This window comes from Sphaeramia orbicularis, chromosome 7 (assembly GCF_902148855.1).
Source record: "Sphaeramia orbicularis chromosome 7, fSphaOr1.1, whole genome shotgun sequence".
NCBI classification, from domain to species: domain Eukaryota; kingdom Metazoa; phylum Chordata; class Actinopteri; order Kurtiformes; family Apogonidae; genus Sphaeramia; species Sphaeramia orbicularis.
In genome coordinates, this window is record NC_043963.1 from 38,884,536 (window position 1) to 38,909,542 (window position 25,007).

The 25,007-nt window shown below is 39.8% G+C and overlaps 3 protein-coding genes across 12 annotated transcripts in view; 2 read left to right on the forward strand and 1 right to left on the reverse strand.

Moving 5' to 3' along the window:
- myt1b (myelin transcription factor 1b) overlaps window positions 1-5,455 on the forward strand; it is a 104,976-nt gene extending 99,521 nt beyond the window's left edge. For 5 of the 7 annotated variants that reach the window (XM_030138708.1, XM_030138703.1, XM_030138706.1 and 2 more), the window contains exon 23: window positions 69-212. In XM_030138708.1, coding sequence (XP_029994568.1) covers window positions 69-212 — 144 coding nt within the window. Of the gene's footprint in view, window positions 1-68 lie in introns of all 7 variants that reach the window. The other 2 variants (XM_030138702.1, XM_030138709.1) reach the window with 1 other exon arrangement.
- A 1,277-nt stretch (window positions 5,456-6,732) lies between these two features.
- pcmtd2b (protein-L-isoaspartate (D-aspartate) O-methyltransferase domain containing 2b) lies at window positions 6,733-13,342 on the forward strand. Its single transcript, XM_030137774.1, has 7 exons — window positions 6,733-6,852; window positions 9,720-9,880; window positions 10,048-10,198; window positions 10,320-10,422; window positions 10,521-10,692; window positions 12,121-12,244; window positions 12,340-13,342. Exons 2-7 carry the CDS (start codon window positions 9,725-9,727, stop codon window positions 12,879-12,881), a joined length of 1,248 nt encoding a protein of 415 aa, XP_029993634.1. The 5' UTR covers window positions 6,733-6,852; window positions 9,720-9,724; the 3' UTR covers window positions 12,882-13,342.
- Window positions 13,343-14,023: 681 nt separating this feature from the next.
- Window positions 14,024-24,922, reverse strand: kif3b (kinesin family member 3B). Of its 4 annotated transcripts, none has more exons than XM_030137771.1 (9): window positions 24,846-24,922; window positions 22,636-24,131; window positions 22,257-22,358; window positions 20,695-20,817; window positions 20,441-20,559; window positions 19,819-19,935; window positions 19,587-19,692; window positions 17,645-17,856; window positions 17,411-17,516 (listed from the first exon to the last, which is right to left on the reverse strand). In XM_030137771.1, exons 2-9 carry the CDS (start codon window positions 24,037-24,039, stop codon window positions 17,411-17,413), a joined length of 2,289 nt encoding a protein of 762 aa, XP_029993631.1. In that variant the 5' UTR covers window positions 24,040-24,131; window positions 24,846-24,922. The 4 variants fall into 4 exon arrangements, with proteins under 4 accessions (XP_029993630.1, XP_029993631.1, XP_029993633.1 ...); XM_030137773.1 differs by having other exon boundaries at window positions 24,842-24,910; XM_030137772.1 differs by lacking the exon at window positions 24,846-24,922 and adding an exon at window positions 24,696-24,835.
- Between the last annotated feature and the right edge of the window lie 85 nt (window positions 24,923-25,007).

The window sequence follows — 25,007 nt, forward strand, 5'->3', positions numbered from 1 at the left end:
TGACGGGCGCCTAGCTGCTCATTTCCCCTGCTCTTCTCAGTTGAGATTGGTTGTTGTTTGCACCACAGCAGGAGCCTATCACCGAGCAGAACTTCGACAGCTACGTGAGCACCCTGACTGACATGTACACCAACAAGGACTGCTTCCAGAGCCCCGAGAACAAGGCTCTGCTGGAGAGCATCAACAAAGCTGTGAAGGGCATCAAAGTCTGAGAGCGAAACTGTCCGGAAGCAAAGGAGCGTGACAGAGGAACGGAGGAGATGAAGGAAAGATGTTGAAATACTCTACAATATATTGAAATACGATTCAAAAACAAAAAGGGAATTCAGGTTATTTAAATAAACGGCAACTTAAAAAAAATCAACCCAGGGAGCATTCTGTTAGAAGATGACAAAAAGTGACGCGGACCAAAATCCACACCATGCTGCTGCTGGGATTGGACCGGACATAGAAGATGGAAACAAGAACCAAATCCTTCAGTCAGAATGGATGGAAAAAGAAGAATAATGTTACTATATACTGTATCTGGGGTTTTAATATGCTGTATGTTTACCCGTTGTCTTTTTTGTGTCCTTAACTGTTTTTGGACGGGGTATCACTGTCGCCCGGTCGATCTGCTTTTTGCATCAGCTGAGAAGCAGAGGAACATGGGATTGCTCACAGGGGGCCGACGTGGACGAGGAGGACGCAGACGTAAAAAGACTGTCAGTGCTTGTCCTGTAGCATTCACTGTGGCGACGTATGTGTCCGCTGGCTCCAAAGGCTCTATGATCCATGACCACACGCCCCCCAGCAATATGAAGGATGCACTACAGTGAATCTGTGTTTGCTTTGTGGTATTAACTGCGGCAAGATGTCAACAGCACAATGTTGACTGGGTTTAGTGGGGGAAAAAATTCTTCAAGCAAGGTCATGAGACAGATCCAGAAACAGTATAGGTTGCCTGGTGTTTATTTTTCATGGACAGATGAAGAAGCAGGAGATAAATTCATCTTTTTTCCCTTTTTTTTTTTTTAACTGAAATGATAATAGTCATATAGTGTGCACACATTTCAGATTCAGTTAGTCATATCAATAGTATTTATCAACATAGGATTTGCACTTCATTTCAATGACTAGTTTTGTGGTACAATAATTATTGTTATATATTAATTATTTAAATTTGTGGACTTTTAAATTATAAGTTATTGCCATTTATGTTATTGAGGTTTATTTATTTGAAGCAATCTATTTATTAACCTTGTTTGTAACACAAAAAAATGCATCTTTACTGATTATCTTGGTCAAAGCGATGTCTTAAGCATATGTCTTACGTCAATATTTTAAAAATCTATATAGATAAACTGACAAGGCATATTTTGTTTTGAGTACTTTTAAAACGTTTTTAAGTGCAGATGTTTTATAACTGACAAAAAATTTTGATAATTTACAAAAAAGTTATTTTTTTGGGTTTGCTCTTGTTTTTTTTTCCCCCTCTGTTTTATGTTTTTTTTCTGTTACTGGTACATTCAGAAACCCACTGCTGAAAAAAAATAAGAAAGTATGTATTTATTATTTATTTAATATGAAAGAAATGGACTGATATGGCTGTATATTTATTTTGTTATTTATGTGTGTGATGTGACGGTTGAGTCTGAGTAGTCTTAAAGAAAATCCATTGCTAATATTTAAATAAAGAAGCAAAATCAATACAACAACTGTTTGATTACTTAGGCTTATACCTAGACATGCCAGCAGCTGATTGTAAAAAAAAGACAACAAAACAACAAAAGCAATCACTGTTCTGTTGGTATCTGGTCTCTGTGTGTTTGAGCCATCTTGTGTTTGCTTTTGTCAGGTGAAAGAAAACCAAGAAAACAAAACAAAAAAAAAAATCTGAAAAAAATGTTACCTCTCCCAAGCGCTTTGTAGCGGCCAACAATGGCTCACCCAAAACCTCTGTAATGTACCATAGTAATGCATTTTGATTAATCCTTACTCTTTGTTTTATGATTACTTTGGTATATTTTTTAATTTCATCTGTAGATGGTACATTATAGAGCTCTGTTCCAGCAGTGTTTTAGGCTGGACATGTGGATCTAAAACACACACACACAAACACCACACACACACACACAAGCGACATATCCAACCCTCCAGGATAGGATGGCCTCCTTGACAAACTTCTATCAGATAAACATACACACCCTTGTAGCCTTACTCTAGATTTTAATTTTTTGATGCACAAAGTGCCACTAAAAAAAAAAAGAAAAAAAAACTTTCTTTCCTGATTCTTCGCATTCTGCAATGTAACAATGTCTGGTCCAGGGAAGACCACGGCATCAAGAGAGTGGTGATTGTTTCAGATGCCTTTATTTCTCTGCCAAGATGGCCATAAGTACACTATATATACATTCTGTATAAATAGATTTTAAAGATGCTATATATATGAATATAAACATACATATATTTTTCCAGTGTAATTGTTGACTTGCTCTTCTTCTTCTTCTTCTCTTGTATTACCTTCTCAAAGGATCACTAGCTGTCTAGAAGAGATGTGAGAGACGTTATCAATAGGAGGCAGTTACACCTTATTTAATATCACTAAGACCTGCTCAACTGTGGCTTTAAACATACCATTCAGTCAAGCTGAAGGCAAGTAGACATTGTTGGTGATATAGTACAGTACTCTGGATGTGTTTTCATCATTTTCCTCTTTTCTTTTTTTCCACTGGATATGTCTGTCTTTGATCCAGAAATGTCAAAAACACCTTTTGTATGTTGTACTACTACTGAATCTGAGAATGACTGTCAATTTGAAACTTAGATGGTTGGCTCTTTGTTCCTAAGTGTCATGTGAATTCATGTATAGTTATAAAAATGTTGCCTCTGAATAATGTTCTGCACATAGTGTTTGGCTACATTGTGCAGTTATTGTATTGTTATGGTAAGGCCTGCTCGCTGTGAGCACAACTTCTCTCTAATGTTGAACCTTGAAACAAGCAAATAGGAGACGTTAGTCTGTAACCTGCCTTTGAGTGATCTGTTGCAGCTACTGTGGTGTACAACTATGATACCCTTGTGTAACTCTGATGTCAAAGGCATGTTGTAAATGTGCTTTTAGCAAATGTAGAATGAAAACTCCTTTGTGCACTTTCTGAATAACCATTGAAAATGCCAGCATTTGGGTCTCGATAACGCATCGCAGGCAATAGCAAGTTTTCACCCCCGTTTGAGGGCGCATTACGAAGCATTGTTACACCTGTTTGTTGCTGTTGACATATGAACCAACCTGTACATTATTTCAGATAGAGACATCTCTTTGATTCAGGGGGGTTGAGGGCTCCACTCAGTCTGTGTTGTCAGAGCGTAGAAATGTATAAATAGGAAATGTTACTTTCCTTTCCAAACAAAAAAACACTTTGACCAAACCAAAAGAGATTGACAGGAAGCTGAGTGTGGTTCTCAGGTGATTGGAGAGAGCTCCTAAAGCAGAACAGAGCAATGGCACGGGGTCAGCCAGTTAGCTGAGGCTAGGGGCGATAGCAGCGGCTGGATCAAGGCCTCGTGTGAAATGAGATGAGTGCGTGGGAGTGGGAAATTGATTTGCCAGGCTACACAATCTCCCCTTGTTTTAGGAGGAGGCGTTTGTTGCATAAATATGTGTCCATCACTCAAAAGAATGTCAAAGCATTTTATGACTTGTAACCCCCCTCCCCTCCCTACATGTCTTGTGTAACCTTTCCTCAGGAAAGATAGTTTTGATGCATTTGGTTAACAAAGTAGCATATTCTTCCTCTCTTGAATGCACGAGAATACTACCCAAGAGTGTTAAGACTGTGAATATTCTCCTAACTTATTTGATATGGCATGACCCCTTTTAAACTGCTTGATGAAATTGTCTACTGAGGTATGTAAATGAATAACACTGAGGCCATGAAAGCATAACATTTTCAAAAATGTCAGCTGAGAAAGCAAATGCAGCCTACGGTTGGTTCTGTGCCCACGCACTGTATGTTTTCTTATTTACATAAAAGTACTGAGAGATGGAGTGAGGAGTTTTATTATTCTAAATAGCAAAGTAAATTAAAAAAACAAACTGGTCAGGGCCCAGTTTCCCTAAAGCACCTGAGAGGGAAATGGAGTAAAATTAATTTAACTTGATGACACGTTCAGGGAAACCAGCCCAGACCAAATCCAGCTCTGTGTTTATGACAGGGGAGGCACACCTTTGCATTTTGGTTTGTCATTTTAGTTGCAGACTGGCTGTGTATGTCAAAAAAAAAAAAAAAAAAAAAAAACGGAATTGTCACTTTGACGCACACGTCGCGCAGAAAACTGTCTATTAGAGTGGCACTTTTCGTCGAGCTGAGCAAAACCAAAAGCCCCATCCCCCCCATACCCCCCTCCCCTGCCCCTCTTCTTCCTGCTGTAGTTTTCAAGCTGTGTGGTCTTATCATGTGTGCCTTTCTCACTCCACTCATTTCAAAATATGATATGTTTACACTTGGCAAACAACATTCTAAAACTGCTCAAAACACATTGTCTGGATATATATCTCTATCGTTACTGTAGAAGAAGTGTGTTCGAGTGCAAGTGTGCGTGAGTGTGTGCCTGTCTGGGTTAGGGGGGTAGGGGGGGTCAGTCGCAATGTATAGGGGAACAAAATAAATGTGTCTTTTACATGCAGGTAGAGGCCATAGTGACACTATTACTTCTGTGACAGAGATACTAAACAACAAGCTTTCGTAGAGTAAAGAAACTGTGATCTAATTCTGTTGATTCAGGTACCAAACTGCATGGACAGTTTCTGTGAAGGAATAATGAAGAACATTGAACATCATCCTAGATAATGCATCAGTGTGCAGGGCATTATTTTGAAACAAGTGGAAGTCTCTGTACATATTTGTATTAAGAAGAAACAGTGTTATTGTTGTTGTATTGAAGAAAAGTTGAAAATGATAAAAAAAAAAAAAAAAAAAGAATAGTTTGTGACAAAAAATACAAATCCACAGCCAAGGGTTGTCCTGCTAGCACATTTTTACAGAGATGAGCTATTTTTACTGGTGATTTTCTAGGCATTGATACTGATATCCTTTTAAAAAAGTACAAAACTTCCAAAATTACAAGCACTTCCACAACGATAGATTGTATGGTAATTTTTGTTACTTTTGTAGATGTGGTTGTTCCTTTGCTACTGCACCATTTTGTAAAGTGGGACAGGCCTTGGCTGTGTGTTCTCGGGGTCTCATGTTTTTGTTTTTTTTAATTATTATTATAATTATTATTATTTTTCTTTGGGAAGTAAAACACTGTAGGTGGGCTGATTTTGTGACTGTGTGTTTGTGTACTTGTGTACATGTTCCCCTGTTCCTGTGTCAGTGTTATAAACCAGAGAAGTGATGTCAGTTATTGTGAGGGTATGAACCATTTTAAATGTTCTCTATGAAAAACACAAATAAAGAATCATAGACAAGGATGAGTCTGTTTCTATCTCTGTGTGTATGTATGTGTGTGTATGTGCATGTACAAGGGAGAAATGATTAATCTTGCATTGCCGTAACACCAGCTCCGAGGCCTGCCTTTACTGCATGTATCATGTCCGCTGACATGCATACAGTATGCATGGCAGAGCACTAAGATAATGTACAACATGCTGCCTTCCTGACTGGTGTACAAAATGGGGGACCACACTGTGTTGTTAACATGTAGTTACATGAAGTTTTTATGTTGCCTAGCACTGACATCTGGTGGACCATTGTATGAATTTACATGTTTTGTAACCTCCCTAACGCTGAGGAGCTCATCTCCCTCTACAGCTGTTGAATACAAGCAGAACGGTGACCTTTTACTGGAAGGAATCTGCTGCTTTTACTGCTGGATAAAACCAACACCATTCACACTGAAAGAGACGAACTTTAATAAAACTCAAACTTATCTTAGATATAGAGGTAAAGCATCAAAAATGATCATTAATGTCATCTGATATGACTTATTTTTGTTTAGTTTTTGTTATTACTATCAATGCCAAAGACAAATATTGACATGACATGTATTAAGGTGGGCGTCCTCGGCATCAATGAGTATATTTGCTCATTTATCTCATTCCAACACCATTAAGCATTTTATTTGGGTAATTCTGAATGAATGGTTTTGATGTACTTCACAATCATAGAATAAAGAGTTGGTGAAACAGCTGATGTGAAGATTTATTTCATTTGATTCTGAACAGTGAGACCTCCACATTTAATGTATTGTTAGTTTACAAAGTGCACATTGAAATTGGCACAGTAATCTCTCATTATCTTGCTAAATCAGCTCCTTTTTTTTTTTTAATCTCCATTTGGCTGCAGTTCCTATCTGACAGTGGCCTACTGACCTACTAATGACCTATTGAAACCAGACAATAAATCCTCGTGCTTGATCAGTTCAAACGTTGATAAGAGCTCATTTAAAGTTGGTTATTGGTAGTTTTTTTTTTTTTTTTTTTTTTTTTACTAAATGTGACACAAACTTAGGGCTCTGATCAAATTTAGATGTAATAATAATAAAGTTTCCACTCAACTGGGACAGATCATGAATGAAATAAAACAAAATCTTAGCCTATATTGGGATATTTTACCATGTTTATAGTATTTTTTTCCCCCATGTGCAGTGGGGGTTGATCATTAACCACATCTGGAGTGTTTCTGTGCTAAATGTAGGCCATCCTCCTGAGGCCGTTACTTTACGTACGTTACGTCTGACGTCAGAGCGTCAGCTGGCTGAATGTTTACATCCAGCCAGTGGTGTGTTTCTGATCCCCCACAACAATCGACCGAGCAGCAGGAAAACCGCTAAAGACAGAGATAATCGCTGGGAATTCCCTCAAAGGTAGACCATTGTGACCGTGTGGAGCCTTTGCAGGGGCTCTGGGGGGTCTCGCTGCTGCGGTTTGAACCCCAGCTTTAGCGGCTCTTGTCATTCTTGTCTCGATCTTTCTCCTCTTCCAGCGGAGACGACAGGAGGGGGAATGCGGTTGTTTCTGGTTTTTGTTGACCTTGCCGTCCTGTGACATCCCGTTACACATGCCAGATTTAGTTTTAGAGGTTTTCGCCACGTCCCCGTCGGGCCCGTATAAGTCCAACTGGGTGGTTTTAACCGAAACTGGAGCGAGTGAATGGCGCAAATAGCAAATGTAGCAACGAGAAGGCTGGAAATGTATGCGGTGAAATGAGACGAGTTACAGGTCACAGCCACACAAAGGACGGTCGACTGAAAACCTTATTAAAGATGGATTTGACCCTGTGGTAAATGCACCAAGTTAGCTAGTGGATTGGGAAACTGAATTGGCAGTGGTTTGCTGGGAGTGAGTACCCTACTAGCCTACTAAACCAATTAGTTTGGTGAAGAATGGCTGACACTGCCCCCCTGTGGTTGTTTATGGTAACTGCAGTGACTTCTGGTTATATCCGTGGGACCGCATGGCAACATATTAGTTCATTCCCCTTTTTGGAAATATGTTACCAATTTCCTTAACCCTTTCATGCATACTGGTCACTACAGTGGACAGTTCTTCTCCAGCTGTTCTCTTGTATATTCATGGGTTTTGTTGTTTTAGTTCCATGTCAGCCAACACAGTGGACACTTATGCATATGTAACTTTAGCTATTCTTGATAAACCTGATCTGCAGTAACATGTCTGAGTGTAAATCAATTGTTATTAGACTGTAATTATCATTTTTTTCTTTAACAAAATGTTTTTTTTTTTTGTATATTATCTCCATGAAGTGAGTAAGAACTAGTATTAGAGTATGTTTAAATATGTGAAAACATCAGATTAGCAGCATTAAAAGTGTTTATATTTCATAGTTTTCACTGTATATCAGTAAATACAGGGTGTCTCATAAGTCTCCATACATAGGAAAAATAAACGTTTCTTGACATAAACCATTTTTATTTATATAATGTGCTCTATATGACTGCCATTTTGTCGGGAACACATTTCAATGCGTGTCCTCCACTGCTGAAGAACTATAAAGAAGAAATATAAAGAAAAACATGTTAGAACCATATGTATTATGTCTCCTATGTATGGAGACTTATGGGACACCCTGTACATGTTTCTTTGCTTCAAAAATTAAATGCATCATATCCATTTGAGTGGACATTTTTGCAGCTCCATGAAAAATAGGTTCATAAAAAGCTGTCAATTGCATTTTTTTTATCATGTCTAAAGAGGAATAAAAACAGGGGAGAAAAATCATGATTAAGGTTCTCATAATTCATACATGAAAGGGTTAATGTTGTGTCTTGAAGTCAACTTTTTTTTCCAACTCAACCAAATGACATCCCCTGCTTTATCCGGCCTTTTGGTCTGTTTATCTGTTATCCCCTCATTTCCCACCCTGTGATCTGAGTTCTCCTGCCCCATGGGTGTTGTTTTTAACACCAACTAGAACCAGATCTACCTGCAGCAGTGTTCACACCTACCCTCAAATTGTGGCTCCAGATGTTTTCTAAATCCCCTTTAAAATGGCTTTGTTTGGTCAGTATGCTCTGTGTTCACAGAAAAACATACTGATGGTGGTTCCTAGAGTCAAAACAGAGTTGGGTCAGACTGCATTTCAATATGCTGCCCCCTCTGCATGGAATACCCTGCAAAACAACTTAAATCTACCTGAACTTGTTACTATAGGTGAATTTAAAGCTATTTTAAAAGGGCGTGAAATCAATGAGCTTGGTCAATGTGACTGTTTTTAAACTTGCACAAATGATTTTTTTTTTTTTTTGTAACTATCGATTGTAAGTTTTTATATTATGTGTTGATTATGTCTTGTCTTGTCAGAAACTGTGTTATGCTGCTTTTTTTTTTGGCCAGGTCACTCTTGCAAAAAGAGATTTGCAATCTCAATGAGGCTTTTTTGCCTGGTTAAATAAAGGATATACATATAGTTATTTAACAGTTTTTACATTTTTGTGTTTTACTTTTAAATTAGGTTTATACTAACAGGAAATGATGTTGATTTCATTCAAAGCTGTATGCATATGATGATAACAGACCTCATTCCATCCCAAAAGTACTAGGAATGAGAATAGGAAAAATCTAGTCGTTTAACCCTTTCATGCATGAATTATAAGAGCCTTAATCAAGATTTTTTTTTCCTGAGTATTTTTATTCCTCAAAGCATTAAAAAAAAAAATGCAATTGAAAAAAAAATTATGAACCTATTGTTCATGGGGTTGCAAAAATGTCCACTCAGCTGGAAACCATGCATTTAATTTTTGAAGCAAAGAAACCTATTTACTGACATACTGTGTGAAAACTATGAAAAAAAAAAAACATTTTTAATGCAGCTAATCTGATGTTTTCTCACATTTTAACACACTCTAATACTAAGTCATTACTCACTTCATGGAGATAATATGCAAAAAACCAAACAAAACTGTAAATTATAGTCTAATAACAATACCAAGCAATTGATTTACAGTCAAACATGTTAGTGCAGATCAGGTTTATCAAGAACAGCAAAATTACAGTAATGTGATCAATTACAGTGTATGGGATGATGCATAAGTGTCCACTGTGTTGGCTGATATGGAACTAAAACAACAAAATCGATGAATATACAAGAGAACAGCTGTCTACTGTAGTGACCAGTATGCATGAAAGTGTTAATGTTATTATTCATGAAATAATATTGATTATAATAATAATAATGCTGATAGTATTCACAGTACTGTAAACTGTTTGTCTTCAGTCATTATGGGTGGAGCTGTCAGTGCTGGAGAGGACAATGATGATTTGATTGACAACCTGAAGGAGGCTTACTACATCCGCTCCGACCTTGTGGAGCGGGCTTTTCGAGCGATCGACCGGGCAGACTATTACCTAGATGAATACAGGGATAATGCCTACAAGGTGAGCTCAGTGGGTTGTCTGTAAAATCACTCAACAAGGGTTTAAGGTCAAAGGAAATCTACACCAGTACACCTCATATTACTGCATATGCATACATGGCTCACACTCTCTAACCTGTGGAGCTTGATATTGACTCTTTTGCTAAATTATACCACTGCTGTTGGTAGGATTTGGCATGGCGGCATGGGAATATACACCTGTCCGCTCCGTGTATCTACTCTGAGGTGATGGAGGCGTTGGACCTCCACCCTGGACTCTCCTTCCTCAATCTTGGCAGTGGGACAGGCTACCTCAGCACAATGGTCGGCCTCATACTGGGTAAGTGGGACGCTGCAGCCAAGTATATTTAAAGATGTTGAATGTAATTCTATCAGGTAACCATCTGCTGACCTGCAGCGGCTCCACCAGCCCATTAACACTAATCACTTTTCTGTTCTAGGACCATTTGGAGTGAATCATGGGATAGAGCTGCATGCAGATGTGATTGAATATGCATACCAGAAACTCGACTCCTTTATTAAAACGAGCGACAGCTTTGACAAGTGGGTCTCTACATGTATCTAAGACACAGCATCACATTCCATATTTTCTCTGATGTGTGTACAGTGTTTAGCTCACTCATGTGTCGCTCTGTTTGCAGATTTGAGTTCTGCGAGCCCTCCTTTGTCGCGGGCAACTGTCTGGAGATTCCTCCAGAGAGCCGTCAGTATGACAGGGTGTACTGTGGCGCCGGTGTGCAAAAGGAGCATGAAGACTACATGAAGAACCTGCTCAAAGTGGGTGGCATCCTTGTGATGCCCCTGGAGGAAAAGGTTGGTGTTCTGCCTGATTATTCAACAGGATCTGGAGATGCTCTGACCCAGTGATTTCACAGTTTCACCCTTGTCAAAGTTACTCAGATTACAAGTCTTTCCATTTTTGCTGTTTCCAACACATCAACTTTGAGGACTATGTGTTCACTTATGGGCATGGTCGTTGGATAAAAAAATTGTTCAGATACTAATGAGTTGGCCTACATTTACCTGGCATCTAAGTGTAATACATGGATGAAAGGGTATTTCTAGTACTTTGAGGCCATGCAAAGACATTTGTCAATTTCAGCCATTTTCACTGAAATCTTTGTGAAAAACATCTCGGTTACGTAGGGTAAAGAAAACTTCATCAAAAATTGGCACATTTTTCAGCATATCCAAAGTAGCTGTTTTCACTTGAAGCTGTCAAAATTAACATTATCATAGTGTCAAGTATATTGTTGAGTGCAACTCATGCAATTTTGGTGAAAAAAAAAAAAAATTAATCTGTCTAGGATTAGGGGATATTAATATGAAGGGAAGTCTGGTTACGTAGGGTAAAGTGATTATGGTTACGTAGGGTAAATTCTCAAGTCCTCGAGGCTGGTAATCAAAATTATCTGTCAAGCACGAATGACTTAATATTATCCCAATATTATGCTTGGAGTGAATAAGTATAAATAATATTTACAACCTATAATCATTAAGGTTGAGATATAAACCAGTACTCTCTTGGGCAAGTGAAGTATGAGACAAAAAATGTAAATGTGGACATCAAATATAGTCTCCTAAAACAATGAAAATCAATTGGCTCTCTCTATTTTTTTTGGGTAGACATCATTTAGAAAGAGTAAAGTTGATTTTAGGACTCCCAAACTATTATGTATCAGCTACAAATGTCGAAATGAGTCTATTTTAAAGTGTTTTTTTTTCACCCAACATGTTCATAGTCCCCTGACTGTACACTTATTGACTAATCCCACCTGCTGACAGGTCCCATTGGAATGAGATCATCTTAATTAATGTCATTTTGCCTGTCAGTGGGATAATGATATGGCTGATCGGTGTATCTAAGCATTCATGGCCTGTGCAAAATCTAGTCCTGAAAACAATTTCAAGAAGTTATAATTTTCCAAAATGTGACAGTAATGTTGTCTTTTGAAATAACTTTTTTTTTTATTACTTTCTCACAAAGTAGCTTCACTGCTTTCAATATCATTCAAATTGTATGTAACCAGGTAGTAAAGCAATGAAAACATCCTTGTGTCAGATATGAAGTCATTTGTTTACATTTCTAGTTATTTGAAAATGTTTGACACCTTTCATACATGCCTTTTAAAGGTTGATGTAGACTTAAAGGTATTTCTTCTCTTTTCTTAGGAACACATTACACTGTTTTATTTCTAATCGTACATGTGTATTCACGTGCATCGTGTCTATTTTGTCCAGTTGACCAAGATCACCCGCACAGGGCTCAACAGCTGGGAGACCAAGAAGATCATCTCTGTGTCCTTTGCTCCTCTGGTGCTGCCCAAACACAGCACGAATGGAAAACCCAAGACTGTCCCTCTGCGTGAGTCTCACACCAGCCTTTATTTTCCTGTACCAATGCAGCTACATTTGACTGTTATTGTTAATGTTGTTTTCTTATGGTTCTCGATACTGCAGCGAAGTATGAGGTACGGACTTTACAGGAGCTGGCTCGTATCTGCATCCGCCATACCCTCAGAGTGAGCACAGATGGAGGCGACAGCCAATCACGTGGCCGGGGCTCCTCCTTCAGTGTGGGTCGGGGTCTGGCTGTAGCCGGGCTTCATAAGTACGGCCCTCGCTTCAAGCGCCGGCGCGTCCACCGGCGCCACTGCAACGCCCTCGTCTTGGCCACGCGTCAAGTGGTGGCCAGCAGCGGAATCAGCCCCGCATCTCTGGACAACAACAACAACCAGGGAGGCAGAGCGGAGGACGAGGAGGAGGCAGGAGAGAGGGAGGTGAGGCGACACATGAGAGGGAGCAGGAGGACGGGGAGGGTGGAAGAGGAGGACACGGTGGAGGAAGAGGACGAGGAGGAGGAGCAGGAGGAGGAAGAGGAGAAGGAGACCGGCGAGCTGCTCCGACCCCAGCCGGCTGTGAACATCCTCAGGGAGAGGATACTGGGCCTGCCGCTGCCGGAGCCTCTGAAGATGTACCTGCTGTATTACAGAGAAAAGTGAGGCTGCTGGAGTCACAGCGTGGTCCTGAGTCCGAGCCCAGAGCTGAAACCAACAAGCAGACAGGAGCTGAGGCCTCTGTTAAGACCCCCAACACCACCTGCACAAGGCAGGACTACATGCCATCCTACTGACCCTCCGCTCCACCACGGGTCTGTCCCTCTGTTACTGGTTCTCATCCTCTCCATCCAACATCCCCCCCTTCCCACTCCCTATTTTAGCTCTCTGCCTTCACTGTTCTATACTTGATTCATTTGCTGACAGTGTCAAGAGTTGGTTCCCTTTGTCCAGTGGAGGGGGTGAAGGAGGGGTTATGCTACTCTGGGAACAGAAACAATCCAGCAGGTAATTTGATATTAGTGCATATTAGAACCACATTTTCCCACAAACACGCTAATCTAGCATCAGCAACAGCTTAGCAGACTACAGTTGCCAAATTATCCACTGCTTTAAAAAAAAGGCAACATAGTGGTGCTGAGAAAGAGCATCTGTGTTTAGTCCAGCCGACTAGACATTCTAACACGTTGAATACTGTAGCAACAAGCAAAAAGAAGAGGTTCACCGGAGACCAGATTACAGTCTTTGTTTGGTGAAAAGTAAAGCAGTGGGCGTTTTCCAGCTTGAATCAGTCTGTGGCCTGAAGAATGACCAAACAAAAGCTTGTCTACTTTAGGGTTGAGTGTGATATCATGTAATGGGAACAGTGTGGTTAACAATGTTAGCCCAAAGCTTGACGTTGTGAATGAAGTTAGTGTTAAAGGTCCAGTATATTTAGTGCTACTATATCATATTTAATGTTATTGTAGCTACAGCTATTGGGTTTTGACCAAACTAGTGTAGTGGTTGTGATTGTTTCCACATTTTCCAACTAAATAAGGGCTTTGCCATTAGCCCAAATCTGTTAGATAATTTACCTTAAATTATCTGTTTTTTTCTAGGAATTGCTGCCTCCTATCTGAGGCATCATGGAAGGGTTGACAATAATTTCAAGCATTTTTAGAACCCTAGTGAGTTCAGGAGGTTGAGTTTTCCTTTCCTCTATGCACATGCTTCATTGTTCAATTGAATCTTTAATTTTTTCTATATTGACGTAGTTGTCTGGAGATGAAACTGACTATATCCAAAGGGTCTCAGAGTTTTTTTCTTTTTACATCCCTTCAGAATCTCTTACCCAAAGGAGAACAACCATAAAGGGTCACATACGTACTAATATTACACTTTACATGAATAAACCAGCATGATACAAACACGTAATTAAACTTTCTGAAGACTGTGTGCAGATTTTCTCTCATTGTGCTCTTGTAATTTTTGTTCTTGTAATTCTTTTCTCCTTTTTTTTAAAGACTTGAAGTGGTGTGTACATGCAAAGTTATGTTTTGTGTTGTGGGTCATAAAAAAATCAAGATACTACCTAGAAGTATCTTACAAATGATGTTTTTTCTTTTTGTTGTAGTTTCTAGTTAGACGGGACGTTATTCCTTTGGAATTTTTGCTTTTGTACCAAACTTTCTGCTCCCTTTGGTGCCAAACTTTTCTTGCATGGATAACCTCTCAGTCTCTTTCACACAGCAGATCAATATACATCCTTCATTTGATCAAGGAAAAAAGCTGATGTTCGGGTTTTGTCACTGAAAAAAAAAGCTCTGCTATCACAGAAACACTCATTGTATTATTTCAGATTATGTAACAAATATTACATTTAAAGCCTTAAATTTCTCTGATTTTGAAAGGGTGTTATTTACACCGGTAGCTCGATTGCTGCATTGTTTGCATCAGCAATAAAGCTAAAACTGAGAATGAATGAATCTGAAGCAGATCATGTAGAAGCCCAAGAAAAAAAATCACAGCCCTTGTAAATCCCGCTGTGAACGAAATGTACTTCATTGTTTGGCCGTTCTACTTCTGCTCAATCTACCTTTTGAGTACTGTACGTACCATTCCTTTATCTGAGTTCCATCTATGTGTGGTTGTTGTTGTGATTCTTTGCTGAATGTATATGATCATGATGTATTTTTTTGCACTTAACATCATGTTTGAGTGAGTGATTAGCTTGTTTTTAAAGTAGAGCTGTATTATTGACTGCTGTTAATAAAGTCCATTATACAAAACAGTCTAAGGAGTCCACACATGTTTTATAATCACAGAATTGTCTTTAATAATCAAAAGAAACTAAACAAGTAAAAGACACAGCCAGTCACAGACAGATATCCACTGTCATTTGGCTACAAAAACAATAACCGCACATAAAAGTTGGTCACAAAAGTCATGGAGTTTGGGCCTCGGTGATGTACTGCAGCGATGGGATACAGATGCAAAAGGTATTCCGATTTAATTAAGACGTGCTCATTTTGGTGATGTCTTATGATTGAGGGTTTTTCTCAACAAGAGCAACCGAAAAATATTCTTCAAAGCTGGTTAAAATCATGCAGTGGGTATACAGCATAGCAATGTTAGTTACAACAATCACTCCTTATTCTAAAGATTAAGTTTGCCTCTATGATGTTAAAATATACAGTGAATATGTGTGAATCTTATTTACTATCAGTCTGCGCTTCCCCGAAACTCAATGTGCAATCCAACTTTTTATCTTGAGTGCAGAATGCAATGACTATTCATGGGGGGAAAAAAAAAAAAAAAAAGTACCTTGCAGAAAAAAGAAAGACACATAGTACATGAAAGATGCCAAAAAAAAAAAAAAATTAAATGTACACATTAAATTACAAAGCTCAAAAAATAAAATAATCTATATTAAAGAAAAACTGAATAAAAATTATATCTACATCTGTATATAAAAATGAAAGATTATAATAAGTTAGATTCTTTTTTAATACAGAAACCCATTTTTTAATTTTGTTTTTTACATTTTCGAAAGTGACTGAGGGTTGCCTATGAACAAGTCTATATTCATTGTTTCATGTCTAAATACATAAAGTACGCAGGCATTGGTCAAACAGCAGATAACATCCTGTTTTAAGTCCTTTCATGTATTTCCTATGTATTAATATTTCTGACGCACTCTGCTTATTTCACAGCATTTCAATTGCTATTGGGCCCATGCCTTCTGAAATGTCACAGTGGGTTAAAAAAAACCCTCCACAGTAGCAGCGAGTGGACAGCACACCCCCCCCTCACAGTTCAAGAGTGTGGGGAACGGAGAGCAGCAGAGAAGCAGCCTGAACTGAATGGAAGTTAAAACTGCATATTGTTCACCTGCAGACATTCAAATGGAATGGTTTATGTGTTCAGATCAAGTGTTTCCACTGAGGTCTGTGGCACCACGGTACTTTTAGAGAGCACAGCACTCCCTTTGTGTGTTAGACTGATCATTCCATGGACCACTCAGACCGATAACAAGGTAGATGAGGTAAAAAACAAAACAAAACAAAAAAAAAACAGAGGGATACATAACCCTCCACCTGCCTTCTCTTCCTGTGGCCCAGGTTCAATACTGTGTCCAAATCCTCTGCGTCTCTATCTTAGCGTATACTGATTCCGACGAGAATGTCAGGATCGTGCTATTGCTGGAATGAATCTGTAGATGACGCAATTTAAAAAAAAAACAACAAAATACTGGTCGAAAACAATGTGGACAGTAGCAGAGATTACAGACACAGGTTAAGGCACCTTGGAACCCTGATGAATCTGGGGCACGTTCAAGGGAAAGTGAAGCTGAAGTGACCCCCGGGTGTGTTTAGACAACTGATCTCCTGCAATCTTGTGTGCTCTGTTCAGGTGTCGGTGCGAGTGTTGAGCTCTCTCTCATCGTTCCCCAACCTCTCGTCTCGTGGCGTGCCCCGGGAAGAACAGCATCTACTGATTACAGCAACTTGTGACAGAGGCTGAGTTGAGTGTGCTTTACTTTCAGGCCTGTACATTTACAATCATACAGGTTCAGCTGTTCATGACAAGCACATACACATACTCTCATACAAACACACAGACAAGGGGTCTTAAAGCTCCACCCTATCATTATCAAAACAACAGTAAAAAAAGACAGCGTGCCAAAAAAGGTCAATAGTCAGTAACGAACATAGAGACACACCAACATAAAAAAAAACAAACAAAAAAACCCATTAACAAACATCGTCCAGGCTGATACTTGTGTGTTTTCACGTCACCACAGCCTCTTACTTAGCACGAGAGAGGACTACAACACCAAACACGCAACACAGATCAGGAGGATAAGAAGAAGTGCATTGTGGATACTGCAGTCCATCAGGACGTTTTTTTTGTACATTAAGAACATTGTGAATTACATTTAAGATATAAAAGGCTTTGAGCCAAAGAAGGGAAAGTGTTTATTTCAGCAGTGATTGAGTCGGGTGGGGCTTCATGCGTGGCTGTTTGTTCTCTTGTTCTACTAATGACACTCGAGCGAGTGTAGTTTTGTCGTAATGAAAAGGTTGTGATGGCAGGTAATAGTGGTGTTTGTGATACTAAAATTAAAACCTCTGAAGCAGCATTGGTGATGTCCCAATGTGGAAGGAAAGGTGCACTAGAGCGATTATGGTTGGTGTAAGTGGAAGAAGTTATCACTTGGGCACCAGACCGCGGGATTGTGGGTAAAGTGGCGATCCTGGACTGGAGGGGCTGAATGGAGAGGTCGGGGTGCTCGACTTCTTGCCTGTTCTTGGTCGCCTGGATCATGGAAACAATACAGCACCACAACAGAAGACTTAAAAGAGCATTTGTAGATTTTTAGAAATTTTCAACTGATGAACTGAAAACAAGTTAAAATGTCTACAACTCGAGTCCTGAAAACTCACCCAGACTTTGGTTTCTTTAGACTGCCACTGGCACTGGCAGGAGGAGTTGGTCCCAAGCTGCTGTGAAAACCCGAGGCGTCTACCTGGATCTCATCCTCATCCCGCAGAGCGTCCTCCAGAGCCGCCGCCACCTTTGGGGCAATAACTGGCTCCTGGTACTCGTGAGTGGTCCGAGTGGGCTGGTCCATATCCAGCATCAGGATATTTTCAGCCTGTGGAGACAGCAGTACAGGAATAGTCAACAGGATTCAGCACATTTTGGCAGGTTAAATTTAAGACATTCTGAAACCTAAAGTATGTGAATGCAATGTGCCTTTTCACAGCCATAATGGGGAAAAAAACACAAAAGATACAAAGGAAAATCAGAGAGATATGTATGAACAATATTTGATGAAGGCAGGCGTTTGGAGCTAACACCCTGCACCTGACACAGCAATTTCTAGCATGAGGTGAGGTGCATTTAAAGCCCCCTAACCTATTATTATCAACAAGCTTCAACTGAGCACGAAATGCTTCTCTGAGCCAGATTTGCACTTACCTATATTGGATGAAAATAAAGTTAACAGAAAAAAATTTAACTCATTAATTCTAGAAGTGGCTGCTTTATTATGAGAAGAGATGCAGCATCATCCCACTGACCACATCATGATTTGCCAGCTGGGCGTGCTCCAATAAATGCTGACTGAACTCCACAGTTTGCATTAAACCCTTTTGGTACCATAATTCAAGCGGTCCAAAACAAAATAACACTTATGCACCTACTCCTTGGCTCAGAATCGACACATGATGGGAGGTTTTGGCTGCTCGTAGCAGTTTTCAGGCAGGTAAGGGGCATAAATACTTGACTGATGGCTGTAATTAGTGATCGTGATTCAGGTCCAGCCAAATGCCATTATACTGATCTACTCACACTTATTGCACTCTTTGCACACTTATTTATGTATATTTCTTCAATTATCAAATTGAATAATATACTGTCTTGTACATATTGTACAGATTGTTGTCCTAATTTTGTGTCTTAATAGAGCATTTTAATTTATATATACTGTATATATATTTTTTTGTATTGATCATGTCTTTCCTACTTTTTATTTTTTTATTGTAGTTGAATGGAGCAACTATAACACACAATAATTTCCCCCTGAGATTAACATAGTATTCTGATTCCAATACTCAACACTGAAGCTAATATGAGGTAGCATCAAGTCATCTATGTTTACATGTAATCTTTTGGTGTGTGTTTCCAAATTCTGGCAACCCTTGACTTCAGGTCCCACACCCATTTTCGGTCATTGTTGGTTTAATTCTACAGTTTTGTTACAATCTGATGAAATTTTCCCCAAAAAACATTTAACAAAAGAAATGAAGTTAATGTAACTTTATGAAAGAAACATTAACTTCATAACCAAACTTATTTTTATCTGGTCAAAGCATGCTCATTATTGGGCTTTTTGAGGACCTGTGGAAATCCTGCTTTTGTATCCCCAAGTCTTACAACATACAGTTGCGGAAAAATTATTAAACCACCCGTTGTTTTCTTCAATTCCTGGGTCATGTTAATGCCTGGTACAACTAAAGGTACATTTGTTTGGACAAATATAATGATAACAAAAAAATAGTTCATTAGAGTTTAATTTAAGGGCTGATATCTAGCTATTTTCCATGTTTTCTTAATAATCCAAATCCCTTCAGTTCTTACATCAATAGCTATGGCATTGTACTGCCAAAAACAGTGCTTTTAGGCATTTCATGTTTTCTTTTCTGTCCGTTTTAGTCACATGATACACACAGGAGTTAGTTACTTGATTGCATAACCATTGTTTTTGATGACTTTTGATGGTCTAATATTTTTTTCCGCAACCGTACTTACCAAAACAAGAAGAGGATGACAAATGCAAAAGCCTGGCTGGGGTAAAAAGGTAAGAAAAGAAGTGTAACTTACTTTATATCTCATGTCAGGCTTCAGCATTATAGCCATGCGTGCGTGATGACACAGAGGCCGCCGGTATCCAACAGCAGACAAAGGCCTGGTCATCATCTGGTGGTCACTGAAACAGACAGGCATCATGGTTAACAATATACCCAGTTAGACAACAGGACAAACAGTCCACCTGTGAATCCTATTCTTTATCAAGAACATGTGAGACAGCATGTGAAACTAGTCACACACTTACTCCTCTATACGCGTGATGGGCTTCATTTTCCAGTACTCGTCCTCCTCATCACAGTAAGCCCTATTGACTATTTTGTTCTTCTCTTCCAATGGAATGAAGTTCTCAATGATCAGATGCCTGCAAGACAGAAAAACACACCCATCAGACAGAGAGAAACAGGCAAGAAAGAAGTAACAATCGCAAAGAACAGTAAAATGAAACCAGGTAAAAGCAGTAAGATGACACCTGATAAAAGTCGTAAGATGAGATGAGATAAAAGGAGTAAGATGAGACCAGATAAATATAGAGGAAGTCTACTGATGTCAGACAGTGGTTTAAAAAACTGCAAGTAAGGAATTTCACATTTATAAATAATTAAATATAACCGTCTAAAAGTGGAATCGGACTGGTGATAGGTTCTGCAAAACTCTATGTGCATCAAATCAAGTCTTTGTGTGCATGCGCATCAGTCACAAATCACTACAGACAACAATTTACATGTTCAAAGAATCTAGAATAAAAAAGTTGCTTAAAAAAAAACATGAAATCAGATCCAGTTCAGAGCTCCTCAGTGTCCCTAACAGGCGTCACATGGATCTGTGTCCTCCTGCCAGGGTAATATTCTGATATACAGACTCCGTACTTGAGTTTGAGGTCCCTGGTCAGCTCGTTCTGGGTCTGTTCCAGCTCCTGGCGCTCGTTGATGTGCGCCTCCTGGATGTCGTGGATTTCTGCCTTCACCGCCTGCAGTTTGGCAAACAGCTAAAGGACACAGAGGGAGAGAGGACAGAATCACTGATTAGATTCACAGAGACTAGAAACAACTGTCATTTGCCAGAGTGTAAATGTGACAGGAAGGACAGCCGTTAAGATCACAGATCAAGTTGTAGCTGTTACCTTTTTCAGCTTCTTGGTTTTGATGTCGACCTCTTGCTGCAGAGAACTGTACGTCTCCTTCAGCTCTAGTGTCTCCTCGTCACGACTGTCCATCTGCTGCTGCATCTCTCGCTCTCGCCGTTTCTAGTAACACACACACACACACACACACGTGTTAATGAGACGGTTGGTATCAATTTAAAGTCTGGCAGCCAAGGTAAGGGATGAAGCACAGCAAAAAAAAAGAAAAAAAAGAAAGCAAATGTCAAAAATATCAAAAGAGACGCAACAAGGACAAAAACTTTATGTAGAAAATGTAATGAGCCTTGTCAGGATGTTGTAATTACAGCGGACGGATGTGAGGTGTCTTTTGAGAGTTCATGCAGGTTTCAACAAGTCAATTTAACATATTTGAAGACAATTACTGGTGTAATTTAAAGCCTTTTTTTTTTTTTTTTTTTTTTACTTTGTTTTAAATTATTATTATTTGTTTTAATTGATTATTATTTATGTTTTATTGATTATGTTTTAATTGTTATTGTGTGTTTTTAACCTGTCTCTTTTCCATTTTGGTAAAGCACTGTGAATTGCCCTGTGTATGAATTGTGCTATACAAATAAATCTGCCTTGCCTATTTCTATCTGGATTAAACTATCATAATGTGACAATATGCATTATTAACCTCTGTTGTGAAACTCCTTGTAACTGAATAATCATAAGTGAGGCCAAGGAAGTGTTTATAACAACACTACACTGTTATTTGCAATGTTTATATGTATTTGTGTGTCTAATATCCTTGTTTAAATATTTACAGAGTGGTTACTCTTTTCATATGACTGCATTATTTCACTTGATCTGTGAAACAGATTATAATAAAGATAGTCAATTTAAATATCTTATGTCAACATTTATCTGTTTTGATGTATGATCACATTATTGTTTATCAGACTTTTTTTTTACCTGCAGAAACCTGTCTCTAAGGCTGCATTCACACTCTCATCTCGCATTGCAAAAGTGTCCCAAATCTGAGTTTTTTTTGCCCATTTGTGACCATTGTCTAATTTCTTGTGACAATCTGAACAGCACAAATCTAATTTTTTCCAAATCAGACCCTGGCCACTTTCATATGGGATCCTGAATCAGATACGTATCTAATGTTTTGCCATGCACCTTCAGTCTCAATAGTCATGTCGCATTTCATCTAACTTTTAAGTCATTGAAACACAACAGACGTCACAATTCAGAGCTGGAGTTGGTGGGACCGGGCAAGATTCATATTTATTTTCATAAAGACAGCATGTTGGGTGTGTCATCATGTCTTCTTCTGCGCATGCGGGTCACATCAGGGCTATAGACTGTTCACACATGAGTCTGATGGCAGTCGCATTGAATTATAATGTCAACAACCATCAGATTTCAGCAAAAAAATAAGAACTGAGAATCAAATGTGAACTTAGCCTCACTCACTGCCTCAAAACAGTGGTCCTCTCTCCTGTAATTATAATTCTGATGACCTTTGACCATCATTAACTAAATAAGGCTCATTTTTACTTGGTTTGCCAATCTTTATGAATATACTATACCTGTTCAGCAATTTCTTGCCTCCTCTGCTCCAGCATTCTCTGTTGCTCATTTGTGTGGTCCACTATGTTCTTCCCACCTACCAGAAGTTTACTCTCCATTGCCTGGAGGAACCACGAAAAAAAAGGATGACCCAATTTTAAGTCATATGACAGAAAAGCATTTGAACTTTACCACACATTGGAATGCACGAAAGATTCAACCAGAAGCACATGATCTATTGACTTGATTAATATATTCAGACATGTATTGTGTAGACATTTCAGGTCAGACAAAGAATTTGACACCATTGGACTGAATGAATCACAGGTCAAGCTTTTTCAGTTAGTGTTGTTTACTTCAGCACATCTGTAACCTCTGTAAACACACTCATCTGCTTACCTTGACTTTGGCTGCAAGCATCTCTCCTGCCTCCCTCTCTTTCATCAAGTCTTCCATTTTCTCCTCTTTCTCCTTAAGCAGCCGAACTTTCTCCTCAGCCACCAAACTGTGATCCTCCATGATTGCCTTCCTCTCTCTCTCCAGCTTTTCATGCTGCTCCCGCCAGTATTCCCCCTTGTCGTCCCCATCTTCATCATCATCCTCCGTTTCTCCTTCTTCCAGATCTTCTCCATCACTCCCTTCCCCTGCCCTCCTCCTCTGTCTCCTTTTCTTCTTTCTTCCTGAGCGTTTCTGCAGCTGTGCCTTCAGCCTTGCAATCTCCTCCTGGAACTCCCTAAGCAGGGCATCCTTGGGGTCCTCATTGATGCGAGGTTTGTTTTTGATGTTCTTAGCCCTGTTGGAGTAGCGCAGTGTTGTCAAGGTTTCCTCTACATTGTAGGATGCCGGGCCAATGTTGGCAACCATTACAGTACGGGCATTTCCCCCCAGAGAGTCTTGCAGCAGGCGGGTGAGTTTTGAGTCTCGGTAGGGAATATGACTGCTCCTGCCATCCACCAGAGCTGATATAACATTCCCCAGAGCAGAAAGTGACAGATTGATTTTTGTAGCTTCTTTAAGCCTCTCCCCCTGGGCACCAGTTTTGGTCTGCCTTTCACTACCTGCTAAATCGACCAAGTTAAGCTTTCCAACTCTGATATGGTTCTCACCATCCACACCTAACTCACTGCATTCAACGGTGATAACAAAAATGGCATGAGAACGTGAGCTGTGTTCATTCATGTTAGTTGCGCCCACTGAACGATTCTGGTTGCCCACATTCATGACATGCTCGATTTCCCGCACGCTCTTGGTTACAAATGATGAAAGATCTTTGACATACACACCCGTGTCAGGCCTCTCCCTGAGTTCAAGGCGGCGAGACTGATCTTTGGAGAGCAAGTCTCTGATCTCCTCTTGGTAAATCTCTAGATATGATGCCCTCACTAGGTACTGCTGATTCTGAGACCGTGAAATGTGGGTGAAGATGTGCTCAAACGAGTTGGGAATCACCCCTCTCCTTTCTGGGTCATTTCTCACCCCTTCCATAGTGTATGTTTTCCCTGTACCTGTCTGACCATAGGCAAAGATAGTCCCATTGAATCCAAGAAGAACTGAGTCAACCAGGGGTCTGAAAGTTTCATCATACAGGTCTATTTGTTTGGAGTTCCAGTCATAGACTGAATCAAAAGTGAAGACTTTGGGTAATTCACTGGCAGAAGCCTCCCTGGGATTCCTGACCATAATTTGGCCCAGTTTGACATCAACAGAGACCACTTTCTCAAACTTGGCTGCCCGTTCTTTGTCATTCATGGGGCGACAACGGACCACCACCTTCACTGACTCGGCGTTCTTGCTCTTAGACATGGTGAGGAGTCAGTGGCAGCCCACGATGTACCCTCTGTCTTCAAAGTGCAGCTTCAGGACCAGCTCACAAACACAAGTGCCCACATTAGACCCTGCAGGACAGGGTAAAAACAATTAGCAATGCTGTAATGTAATGACAGTGGTCATGAGTCTCAGCAGCACATTTAACAGTTTGATGCAGACTGAACGCGGCTCTGAGCTACAGTGAGCAGTGATTTAGCTAAAAATTAATTTCATCGATTAGGACCTTAACACAACAAGACGCTCCAAAAAAGGGATGTTAAATTTAGTGGGTCAAAATACATAAGCTATTCATATTTTACGAGGGTGGAGATCGATATTTACGACCTGCTCTCAGGGCTAGGTAACCCCAATTTAGCTGACTAAAATTAGCTCTTTAACCTGCAACTACTGCGAGATTATCTGAACAGCCCTGGACCTTCAGGTTATGACAGCAGCTGACACCAGTCACACCATGTTCATTCGCCATGAACTTAATAGTAGCTGCTGAATTACTGTTATGGGCATTTCGTTGAGAGAGCGGCTCAGCTAATCAACGTTAGCTTATACAAAGTGGAGCCCATGAAGAGACCACAAAACCGGCCTAGCAACCGCAAACAGACGGGTAACCTAAGCTACAAGTCTGGTAGCATTACCTGGCTAACGCTGGTAACAGTTAGCATGGGCATCATTGCATTCACAACACTCAAATAAAAGGTCCATTTGACCATTAAACCCATACAGTACAAATCCGTATGCACATTCAGACACATTCAGAAGCATCGTTAACAATTTAATTAACCTACCAGTGGCGAAGGTTAGCTAACGCTAATCCAAAACTCCCAGTCAGCCGTTAGCCGCGGCTCATCCCCACAACGGTACGACTACAGGGTTGCCAGGTTCTACTAGCATCCCCCCAAACAATATGAATAGAAATATGCAATATTTTATTTTCACAAGCGGTGAAC